The 12,646-nt window shown below is 50.5% G+C and overlaps 1 protein-coding gene across 1 annotated transcript in view; it reads left to right on the forward strand.

Moving 5' to 3' along the window:
* Zpr1 (zinc finger protein Zpr1) overlaps positions 1–12,646 on the forward strand; it is an 82,168-nt gene continuing 69,522 nt past the window's right edge. The window contains exon 1 of the mRNA XM_037423580.2: positions 1–852. Within this exon, the coding sequence (XP_037279477.1) occupies positions 151–852 (702 nt within the window). The 5' untranslated portion in view covers positions 1–150. The remainder of the gene's footprint in view (positions 853–12,646) is intronic.

Genomic DNA, 12,646 nt, shown 5'->3' on the forward strand with positions numbered 1-12,646 from the left:
GCAACGTGGGGTATCAGGCGGCGAGGCGCGGTCACGCCACTCAACACTTCTAGTATACTCTAGTTAAAGTCCTCCGCAGCTGCAGCGCATCCACTTCGAGGTGTAATTAACGTAATAGAAACGTAGGACATAAACATATCGCCTGTAAGCATGGAAGACCTATTTCCTATCCTTTCTGGTGATGATCCGCAGGTAACGGAGCTGGAGAGCTTGTGCCTGCAGTGCCGGAAGAACGGCATCACACGATTGCTGCTCACCAAAATTCCGTTCTACAGGGAAGTTGTGGTGATGTCTTTCCACTGCGAGCACTGCGGTTGGCAGAACAGCGAGCTACAGCCGGCAGCGAGCGTTCAGCCGACGGGCATCCGCTTCGAGCTGCTTGTGCGCGTAAAAGAAGACTTGAATCGCCAGGTTGTGAAAACTAGAGACGCCGTGGTCACACTTCCTGAAATTGAACTCGAGATACCCGCAAGGACGCAGGAAGGTTGCATCACCACCGTGGAAGGAGTGCTGCAGCGAGTAGTTCGAGGACTGGAAAATACCGACTACCCCGAGAGTCGTGACAAGCTTACGGAATTCGTGTCCGCGCTTAAAAAGTTGCAGGAGCTGGAAAAGCCGTTCCGTCTCGTCTTAGACGATCCGTCGGGCAACAGTTTTGTGGAGAACCCCCAAGCCCCAGGCGCAGACCCGTCTATGAAGGTGCGCCGATACGAGCGCACAGCCGAGCAGGACCTCTCCCTCGGCATCCTGTCCGAATCGAACGACGATGGTCTGCGCGACGACGTGCTCGGCTTCACCACCAACTGCAGCGAGTGCCAGGCACCGTGCGAAACGCGGATGAAAGTCACGCAGGTACGTATTATTTCAAGCCACATTTGATTGCCCTTGATGAGCAGTGTTCGGTGCGGCAAAAGTTTCCATAGTGAAACCAGTAACCAATCTACTGTAATCACGGAGGAAGGAAAGGTAAGGAGAGGCCTTGACGTCACTCGTTGTGAAGCCGCGATGAAGCCAGAAGTTGGCCATATTGACTAGGCAAATTCTCCTCTCTTGTTTACATATGAATGCGAAGCAGAAGGCGCGACTCTCTCTTCGGCTCGGAAAGCATGTGGGCTGCGCTGCGCGTGTGTCGTGACTATCCGAAACTGATGGAACTGGGCTCATCACTCGGAGCCAGCGGGACACCTTCAGCGAAATCGCTTCGTCCGAGTAATAACAGGGAGTAACAGCTCGCCGACAACGAAGCAACTACGAGAGAACGCGTGCTAGGATGCACTGACAACGGCGAGTGCTTTCAGGTCATTAATTCGGCAACTGTAAAGACAACACGATCGGTCGTGCGCCTTCTACGGTTGCATTCCGCCACGCGACCGATGCAGCGTCCTGCCACTGTGTCCTTGTTCCGCGTGAAACTCACCGGCGTCAGCATTCTGCGACCGTGGTGACATTGAGCACGGTGCTAGTGACAGTTGAACGCGGTTGCTGTTACGTTGAGGTTACATGCAATGCTGGTGGAGAGTGTACCAAGCGGAACAGAAGAGGTGTTTTATTACGCACATGCAAGTTGTTACTGTACTGTCACAACACGAAACTACGTATGGGCACATGGTCCTCACGGCGTCTTGCTGGGCTCAACAGCGTCGTCCGTTGTCACAAGCAAGAGCACTGCTCAACCGTCACTGACCTGCAAGGCGTTCGTCGTCATTCAGCTTCGTCATGGTGCCCAACGCAATTTCGCTGAACACTAACTGCTTCATCCGCCGCACGACACATGGATATGCACTTGTTCTACGCACTGTTGAAACCCCGTGATGGACAAAGGGATTTGTAAGCGCTGCCACAGTCCCTTAATACCGTTCTGGTCACGAAACTTCTCCGTCACTCTATGGGAGAACTTGATATGGTGCCAAGAGCGGCCGCTACGCGGCGCAAGCCGTCCTAGGGGGGCCATCGCCCGCTGCGCCCGGCGGGGCGCACTGGCCGCGGCGGCATCCCGAAGGCGTTGTGTGGTGGCAGCTCGCGGTTTCTGCATCAGCGAAACGCGAACTTCATGTGCCAGTGCACCGTGCTCAAGGTGGACGGCATGAAAATTCGAATGAACAATGCCTAAGACGTGCTGTGTGACGGGTTGCAGCTCCGGATACCGAAGCAACAAAGAAAAGGCGTCGCTCTTCTGTTTCCCAAGTAGCGCCGAACTCCGAGAGAAATGGAAGCGAGCTATACCGCGGTTGGAAGCTGGTGGTTTCAGCTTCGAAAGTAAAAACGTTCGGGTGTGCGAAAAGCATTTTGATGCCAGCGACGTTGTGAGAACCGACGAGCACATCGTGAACGGGGTGGTCGTGTCGCTTCAGCGAGAGAGACCGAGGCTTCGCACGAACGCCGTTCCAAGAATTTTTCCAAGAATCGAGGGGCTATTTGAAAGTACCTAGCAGCCGTCTTCTTGCTCTCCTGAAAATTGTTGAAGAACATGTAGAGACGTACACGGTGCAAAACATTGCATGCGGTGACGTGTACGCGAGGATTGTTGAGGGCATTTTGCTCGACAGCCGCACAGCGTCAGCAAGTGTAGGTTGTCTGTTGCACTTTTTAGGGACAACAGCTGAGGTTGTACACATTTTTTTGAGATGTAGATTACATTTCTTCACTCGAGAAAAAAACAAAGCCTCGCGGGCAGCTGTGCGCAGTTCATGCCCTGCAAGTGGTGGGTGGAAGCCACAGTGTTAAGCATAATGGCTGTGTATGTGCGCACGCCTTCCCATTTGTATATAGTGTTGTATATCTTGTATACATTACACTGTAATATTTTCGTACTATTCATATTTATCTGCATATAGTGTAAATAGTGTATATTCAAATACAGTTTATTTTAGGCAGTGAGCTAAGGCAGAGTGCAGCTGTTAATGAAACGAAATACACATTGTACAGTAGAGTCACAGATTGTGTAACATTGCTCAGAACAGCTGCAATAGTTTCTAGTGCTTTTCTTCTCCAAAGTGTTGTTCTTAGTGTATTTTGTGTAAATAAATGTTTTCCAACTTTCTCCCCATTACTTGCACCATATGTTATTCTCCCATTCATAAGTACACACCTGACTACTAGGCGGCGTATCATTAGCACCAAATTTAAGATTTATTGCATGCCTTAAATCATAACTGCCCTTCCCCCCCCCCTCCCACCCAAGAAATAAAAACAAATGTGTGATGAGGTACCTCGGTAGTGGCAGAGGCGGCCAAGCGGCTAGCACTGGCATCAAAAGGAACTTTCAGATTAGGCTGCTGTACTTCCGTTTCCGGAGAAATCATGGGTTGCCGGCCGGTAAATAATAATGCCCTAAACAGTAAACACAAGGAAACGTCAAGCGGCGGATGTCCCGTGTAAACTGCGTGGAAAGAAGTGATCGATCAAATGTTGGGCACGTTTAGAGCGGTCGCGAAAGCCCTCGGTATCGAAAGTCCCCGCGTCAAAAAAGCGATCGGCGCTCACAAACGTGTGTCCAACACAACTGCGCATTTGGGTGTAAACTCACTTGAAAGGTCTGGAATAAAACTTCTGGCTCAACCATTCAGTTCATTTGAATACTTGGGTAGTAGCGCGCGAGAGGCGAGCCGGATATAAAGCAATGTGATTGCTCCTGTACTACCAAGTCGTGTTTCATTTCGTTCTCCTTCCTCCCCCTATTAGCGGCCCTACCAGAATATACAGCTCACCTACCGCATAAACATAATCGCCCTTTGGCCGGGCGCAAATACAAACATGTTGTCGAGCAGATCAAGCAGTAGCTGCTCGCATCAAGATCATGGATCATAAGCATCGTCTTTCAACACTTGCGAGCTATAGCTCGCAAGTAGCGCTTCGAGGCATCGTAAGTGTGCATATAATTGGGCTATGAGACAATTATTGACACAATGCGTTATCGCGCGGTGTGAGAACACTTTTGATGCGCTGCTGTTTATAAGGTGGGCCCGCACTTCCAAGTAAACTACGCGTGCGTTCCAAAGTAAACAGCTCTCATTCGTCGTCGACACTGGATCCCGTTTCGACTTATTTATCTGGTGGCATTGATGCGTTCAGAGACGTTTAAAAAAAGGTAACAGGAAGAACAGCACGCACATAATCGCGTCGAAACGTCGGCCGCAGTGCGCATACAAGCCCAGCAGTGGCGGCGGCTTGTGGCCCCCATACGACGGATGGCACCTCTAGCGACAGATTTTGTCCCTATATCAACCTTCGGGCGAAGTTTCGTGACCAGAAAAGCATTGAAAGACTCTGGCGCTGCTAAGAGTAATGTAACTGCCAGGAGAACCCTGCGTAACCAATAACGCGGCGCAGAGCACAGATATTGTCCGCCACGGCTCAGCACGAGACCTGTGGAGGCACACATTCCGCCGCCAGCCGCCGCCGCTCACTGCTAGACCAGCTCCACTGCGCAACACGTAACCATAGCAACACCGCCATTGTGCCTAGTGAATATGGCCGCCATGATGTCATTTCCGCCACATTTTTTACGCCCTGCGCCGGCTGGGCATGCCCTCTCTTTACCTTTCCTTCCTCCATGACTGTAATATACCTGGCACATTGGCCGCGGTCCTGTCGCCGATGTATGGATGGATGGATTAATATGGCTGTATTTTTTAGATCGGGCGACGGCTAACACCACCTAGCCATTACACTTTATGAAGAAAACTGGATTTATCTCCCTCCCCCCCCTTGTGAGGACTCGGCAACGTAAATAAGGTGGCGATAAGAAGAAAACGACTTTAATAAATCGGAGCTGCGGCATCAATGCAGTCATGTACCACGCGCGCGCCTAGGAACGACTATGAAACCACATCCCGATTTATCAACATGGATCACAGGGCTTCCAGATTACGTGAGGTCTCACATCTGACTCCCCCCTCTCTTTTTTTTAAATGGTCGATGGGATTTTGAAATCACACGCCACCCCGGTTTTTTTTTTTCATGTCTCATAGTCTAGCAGCAACCAAAACACCAATATCATCTCAGAATCTTGGAACGATATGGTCCTCCTTCTTGAAAGTCTTCATCTTTGTCTGAGGCTTGGTCTTTCTGCGGGCCTTAATGTTGTCCCGAAGTTTCTGCTGGCGCTTTATCTGACGTTGTTCTACTTGCTCTGTGCATGAATCCCACATTTTGCGCTGGTCTGCTGCCTCTTCTCGCACTGTTTCAGCTGCGTATTTATCAAAAATATGGGCACCTCTGACTTTGATCTTTCCTTTCTTGTCCAGAGCCCAGTGACATTTCTGCTTCTTCTGAGCTTCTTCCTCACAGCTGTGACGGCAGAAGGCAGCTGCCTCTTGTTATGTCTTTTCCTCTTTCATGTAGCGCGCAGCAGCTAGGCCTCCTGAGACTCGGCTTGGGTCGCTTACTCTGGGTTGGCTTATCAGCTTGCTTGGTTGCTTGTTTCTTGGCCTCGCGCTCACCACCAGCTGGTCCCTTATCTCCGAGAGCCTCAATCTTACAGCTGAAATGCCTTCGGGGCTCATCCAGAAAACTGGCAGGTTTTAGTACGGCTGAGTGCATGCTTTCATTGTCTTTTTTTTGTGTCTCCGTTTTCAATTCATTGGCTTGCAGTGGCTGGCTAACTCTCTGACAATATTCTGGGTCCAGCCTTCCCGTATTGATGCTTGAGTCCTTAGCATGAAGCGCTTGACATTGGCTTTGAATGAAATCGTCATCTTCCTTACTGGTGACGTATGTATATAATATCTAGCAAAAATGCAGTGGAGTGGTCAGTATCTTTGTAAAGCCCCAAATCATTGTCATCAGTTTCAGGGACGTCTACATGCTGGTGCAATATGTGTTGAACTGCAGTTTCTTCTTGTTGTAACTGGGGACTTACGTGGGCATCACTTAGCTGTGGCCATGGCGATTCCAACGTGGCATAATTCGAGTTAAGTGCACTGCGTTTGGTTCATCTAGCATCACATTAGGTAATCCTTCATTTGATGAGAGAAATAATCATGTGGGCTGGGGTTTGTGTGGCAACGGCGAAAACGGGGAACAGAGTGTAGAAGACGTCGTCTGTGTAAAAAAATTCATAGAGCTAATGAGCAGCACAGCAGCATTGGACATTCGTGGTAGTACCTTTTCCAGGCATCGCATGATAATACCCGTATCAGGATGGTGGATTTTTGTTGGACGAGGCGGTCGGACAAGGAGCTCAACGCAGGCAGCCTCAAACCAGTCCTCTCCAAGGATTAAAGGCAAGGGGTTTCTAGCCAGAACGAGAACTTTAGGTATTGCCGAAATAGGCCACACAGCGATACGAGTACAAAATGTACGAGCTGGCATGACGGTACCGCCACCCACAACAGATATGGGAGGTTTGGTCCACGGTAGCAAGTTGGCAGATCCAATCACGTCTAGCGATATTAAGGTCTCCTTTGAACCACTGTCCGTAAATGCATCTACAGTGCCGATAAGTGGAACGTCTGCTTGAATCACAGCACACTGTACAAGAGATCCTTCAAGTGGTTCTGAAGGTTAAAGGCACGCCAGGGAGGGAAAACTTGTTTTCTGTCTGGGTAGCAGGGCACTGGTTCCGGAACGGGGGCACTTTGATGCAAGATGGCCCGGTTGGCAACAGTTGCAACATATCGCCTTGCTTATATCCTCCCCGGGGCGATAAGCAGGGGTGCCATTTCGGGAACTAATTGCAAGATAACGAGTCTCTTGTTGATCCAGGGCTAATGACAAAATTCAATGTGGCGCTGATGAAGCAGGGGGATCGACTTGTGAAGACGCTCTGTCATTTCTAGAATTATTCTGCAGCACTGGCAAGGGAGGCACTCGTAACGTTGATGTTCCGGCTGTGATGGGCGGCTGACGTGGAAAAGCAGAGGCATGCTCTATTGTTCAGTCGAGTTGGGTGGCGATGGCAAGAAAGGCGCTCACAGTTGGTGGTCATTGTGCAGCGATAGTCGTTGCCAAATGTGCGTCGCGCACACCCTGTAAGGCATATTTCATACGCTGAGGATCTGTTAATTGGACCGGACATCTTGAAATTACGCGCAATTTCGCCAAAGAGTAGTCAACGAGGCTCTCACTGGGTGACTGGACGCGTCTGGTGACTATGTGCTGCTGCAGCAAAAGCGTAAGTTTGTCTCCAAACTGGTTCTCAAACGCAGCTTTGAAATTCTCCCACGTGTCCAACTGGTTTCCTGCCACGCTTTTCCAATCTGCAGCAATGCCACAGAGCTTACCAAGTGCTACGGCTAGGAGAGTAGATGGTGTCCATGACGCTAAGCCTCGAGTACGCTCGAGTTCTTCAAGCCACTGGTGAGCTGAAATGCTATCGTCACCACTAAAGTTTGGCAGCGAGGGCGAAAGGTCGGGCAACGTAATGCCTTGAACTGTGAACGTCGGCTGTTGTGATGTCAAAAACTGCTGCAGTAGGTCACTCAGCACTTGCCTACTTAAAACAACTGTCGTGTCGAGTCGGGCCCACCAGACAGTTGATAGTTCCGGGCGATGTCATGAAGCAAGCGTTCGATCATGTCTTCCTTCGAGCCAGTTTTCTCCAGGTTATGGCACGAAGGTTCAGGGCGTATGAAGTCCGCTGTGCACCCGTGGAGGTCTTTTACAGTGGTCTCATTCTAGTTAGTTAGCGACGTTGCGGTCGATTGACGGGCGGGCAAGCTTGAATAAGGCTATACGCAGGCAAATGGCAGAGATGTGGGCCGCTGGTACCAACCACCAACTCACACAAAATAAACGAGTGGCTTGGGCTTCCGCCGCATGATTCTTCAACGACTGCGCCAAATGTGAGGGCTCGGCAACATAGACAAGGTGGCGATAAGGCGAAAACGACTTTAATAAACCGGAGCTACGGCATCAATGCAGTCATGGAGCGCGCGCGCACGTAGGAGCGACTACGAAACCAACATTTCTTGAACTAGGTAAGTTGCAAAACTCCCCACGTCAGACGACCTGTCACACGGCGCCGAGACAACTTCCGGTTTGGTGGCGCTCGCTGGCGGCACAACAAGCTTCCGCTAGCAGACGAATACGCGCAGTCATCGTGGCAAAATGCCGCGGCGGCCGTTCTGAAAGAGCTTTGCCAACAGTTTATTATTGGGATTTCTTGTTGTGCTGCTACACAACTTAATAGTGCATAATATCTAGCGTTGTAGGGCAAATACAGTATAATAATAGCTTCCTCAACTGCCCAGGATAAACGATGCTTGATAGCATAACATATGAGTCTGTCCGTTAGTTGCTAGTTGGTGTACGTCCGCAATTTTCAGGTGCAAAAAACTCAATTACAATGTCTTGTATCCTCTCTTGTGAATGTTCTTTTCGTGCCTTAAAATATATTACAACTATCTGGTGCAATCTCGCGGCTTTTGTCTGGTTCTGTAGTCAGTTGTTTTTTTTTTTTTTTCATTTCAGTCACATTCTTAGGAACTTAGGCCGTGGAAAAGCTGCACATGTGGCACTTTTCTTAAGCATGTCTTCCCTCTGCTTCTTCTTGAGTTCCTCGAATGAAACCTGTTAACACAGCTGAAGCCAAAGCTTCGAGCAGGGACTGCGCTCTCGGGTATCGGTGAGCACTTCGTAGTCATTACTCACGAGGCTCCCTGCTTACCCATTGGGACAACACGAACACACTGTCAACTTTTCTATGTCCTCCAGAAGTTCAGCCGATCGAGTGATGGTATCTGCATTGCCGGGCGACTTGGCTAAGCGATGGTGACGGCTGCTAATGGTGACCGTCATGTCTTCTGCGACGGCTACGAATTTCTCCATAAATGATGCTTTTTTTTCTTCTTTTAGCACTAGAAACGCTACAAGACGTCTTGCCTCGCTATTCTCAACAACTTTCCACCAGCGTGCAAACTATAATGTAAATGCAAGGTCAAAAGCGGTAGCAGCGTCGGTACAGAAGCAGCAAGAGCAGGCCGAGTATACGGGCAGCGCCGCAGCAGCAATCAGGCAGCTTTAGCTCGTGCCAACGTGTCGATGTCGCTGCAGTAGTGGGCATTCCTCTTCACTGCATATTGTCCCCCGTCGGAAAAGGAGCCATCCTGGCGACTCACGGAGAACAGAGTACGAGCCGATCGTAATAAGGTTTCAACCGCTGTTCGTGAAACATTTTACGACCCCGAAAGAGCTGGTCTGTGAATGGCGTAACAAGTTCGATGATGTAGTTAACAGGTGAAGTCTGCGAGACAATGCGGTAGGGTCCTTTGTATTTTGAAACAAGCTTCGAGGAAAGGCCTGTAGGGACAGCAGGAACCCAAAGCCACACAAGAGTGTCCGGAACAAAGTTAGGGTATGGCTGGTTATCGTCACGTCGAGATTTTTTTCTCCATTGGTCAATGGTTGTAAACGACTGGGCGAGCCTACGGCATTCCTCGGCGTGGCGGGCAGCTTCAGAGATAGGCGTAGACTCAGAGTAATCGGGGTGGTAGGGTAGAATGGTATCTAGTGTGATGGAAGGGTCTCGGCCATATAACAGGAAAACGGCGAAAAGCTCGTAGTCGCTGTGGAGCAGCAGTGTTGTATGTGTACGTCACAAAAGGCAGAATGAGGTCCCAATCAGAGTGGTCTGAGGCAACATACTTAGCATGTCCCCTAGGGTACGGTTGAATCTTTCCGTCAATCCATTTGTCTGCAGATGATAGGCGGTGGTAGTCCGGTGAATGATACGGCATTTGGCAAGGAGTGCGTTGACGACTTCAGAGAGGAATATACGTCCTCTGTCGCTGAGAAGTTCACGTGGTGCGCCGTGACTGAGAATGAAGTTCCGCAGGAGAAAAGATGATACGTCGCGTGCTGTGGCCGTAGGCAAAGCGGCTGTTTCCGCGTATCGCGTCAAGTAGTCGACAGCGACAACGATTCAACGGTTTCCGGAAGCCGTGAATGGTAGAGGCCCATACAGATCGATTCCAACGCGGTCGAAAGGCCTGGCTGGGCAAGAGATTGGCTGGATCGGACCAGAGGCGTGATGAGGGAGAACTTTGCTTCATTGGCACTGAGGGCATGACTGAATGTATTTGCGCACAAAGGTGTACATGCCTGGTCAATAAAACCGGGAGGAAAGCCGAGCGTATGTTTTGAATACGCCCGCATGTGTGCACTGAGGGTCAGTGTGGAAAGCTGAACATATTGCAGCACGAAAATGGCGAGGTATGATGAGTGGCCACTTTCAGCCGTAGGACTTGTAATTCCTGCGATAAAGAAGGCCATTGCGGACCTCAAAGAGAGCCGCTTGACAGCACAACGTTCGAGAAGATGTAGAAGTCGACGGGTCTGAAAGGAATCGCAGAAGGGTGCTGATCCAGTCATCCTTACGTTGCTCAGACGCCATGTCTCAGTTTTCTGGGAACGCAACCATTTTGTCCACGGCTGATAGACACGCAGAGCTTTCGGAGGACACAGGTGAACGTGATAGGGCGTTGGCATCAGTGTCACGTCGGCCAGACCTGTAGAAACAGGCATGTCGAACTCTTGCAACCGCAAAGCCCAGCGAGCTAAACGGCCAGAGGGGTCTTTCAATGTGGATAACCAGCAAAGTGCATGGTGATCGGTGACTACGTCAAAGGGGTGACCATATAGGTACGGTCTAAATTTTTCTAGAGCCCATATAATTGCCAGACACTCCTCTGTCACAGAATAGCTCTTCTCCACTTTGGTGACGGTACGGCTTGCGTATGCGACTACATACTCCTCGAATCCCGATTTGCGCTGCGCGAGCACGGCGCCGTGTCCAACACCGCTGGCATCAGTGTGTACCTCAGTCAGAGCAGTCGGGTCAAAGTGACGCAAGATTGGCGGCGAGGTCAACAGGCGGCGCAACTTTTCGAGTCACTGCGCAGAAGTTCAGTCAAGGGGGCGGTGATCATCGCGAAATTCCGAATAAAGCAGGGGAAATCGGAGCAGAGGCCAAAAAAGCTGTGCAGATCCTTCAGAGACGCAGGTTTAGGGAACTCTGCAACTGCCCGAAGCTTGGCGGTGTCAGGAACAGTACCGTCTTTAGAGACAACATGGCCGAGGATGGTGAGCTGATTTACGCCGAAGCGGCATTTCTTCAGGTTGAGCTGAAGGCCAGCGTCAGTTAGGCACTGCAGTACTTCATCTAGCCTACGGAGATGTGTTGGAAAATTTGGTGAAAATATAACTACGTCATCCAAGTAACACAGGCACGTTTTCCACTTCAGGCCATGCAAAAGATTGTCCATCATCTGCTCGAATGTTGCGGGCACGTTGCAAAGACCAAAAGGCATGACACAGAATTCATAAAGGCCATCAGGTGTGACAAAGGCCGTCTTAGGCTGATCTTCAGGTGCCAGAAGGACTTGCCAGTAGCCACTCCGTAGGTCAATAGAAGAGAAGTACTCCGCACCTTGGAGGCAGTCAAGGGCATCGTCGATTCTTGGTTAGGGGCAATTGTCCTTTCGAGTTATTTTGTTAAGACGACGGTAGTCAATACAGAAGCGAATTGACCCGTCCTTGTTCTTAACGAGAACGACTGGAGATGCCCAGGGGCTACTCGAAAGCTGGATGACGCCATGCTTGAGCATGTCAGCTACTTGGTCATCGATAACCTGGCGCTCGGCTGCGGACACGCGATAGGATCTTTGACGCAATGGCGCATTGGTACCCGTATTGATGCGGTGACACACAGCGGATGTGCGGCCGAGGGGAGTATGCTGGCAGTCAAAGGAAGAACGGAACTTCTCCAGCAGTCGTAGAAGCTGAGCTCGTTGCGAAATAGTTAACGTGTCGGCGATGGAGCTGCTCAGTACGTCAGGCCTAGTAGTCTGCGGCGAAGAGGCACAAGTCACTCCCGCGACTTCGTGTTTGGCAGAAGGACCAGTCAACATGTCGACAATTGCAGAAGGGTCGAGACTGTAAACCCACCCGACGCACTCACCCAAAGTAGTGTTACAGGACATGACAAGAGGTTCGAGATGAGCAGTCTTCTGACGCCGTCATGAAGTTCTAGAAGGGCATAAGGTAGCTGCCAACACTTGCAGCAAACGAAAAGGGCAGATGGCGTGAAAAGGGCACCTGGCTCGGCGAGCGAGTTGCAAGAGACCATGGAAAGGGCGAAAGAGTGCGGCAATATGATGGCGTCTTCAGCAACATATAGTTTGTCCCGTTCAAGAGCATAATTTAGCGCAGCGTCGCCAAACACTTAAATTCCATCTCAGCGCGAGAGCAGTCGATGACGGCCTCATTAGCGGAGAGAAAGTCCCAACCCAAAATGAGGTCATGGGAGCACAAATTCAAAACTAGTAATTCGACGACATAGATGAGGCCATCAATCGCGATATGAGCAGTACAGGCAGCGGCTGGTGTGACGTGCTCTGCGCTGGCTGTACGAAGTGATATACTTGCTATTGGCGTCATAACTTTTTTGAGCAAGCGGCACAGTCTTGCACTGACTGAAACTGCGGCATCAGTGTCGACAAGAGCGAGTGCAGCGACGTCGTCCACATATACGTTGAGAACATTCGTTGGGGAAGAAAGAGGCCTTGGTCTTTTCGCGGGCGACGCAGTTCCTGCCTCTGAAACTGTGGCAATCAGTTTTCCCGCTCCGGCGATGAAGGACGACGACGCATCGGTGATGGCGAGTGGCGGTTGACAGGAGGGCGGTGGACGGGGTACGATAACATCT

This window comes from Rhipicephalus microplus, chromosome 4 (genome assembly GCF_043290135.1).
Source record: "Rhipicephalus microplus isolate Deutch F79 chromosome 4, USDA_Rmic, whole genome shotgun sequence".
Classification (NCBI taxonomy): Eukaryota; Metazoa; Arthropoda; class Arachnida; order Ixodida; family Ixodidae; genus Rhipicephalus; species Rhipicephalus microplus.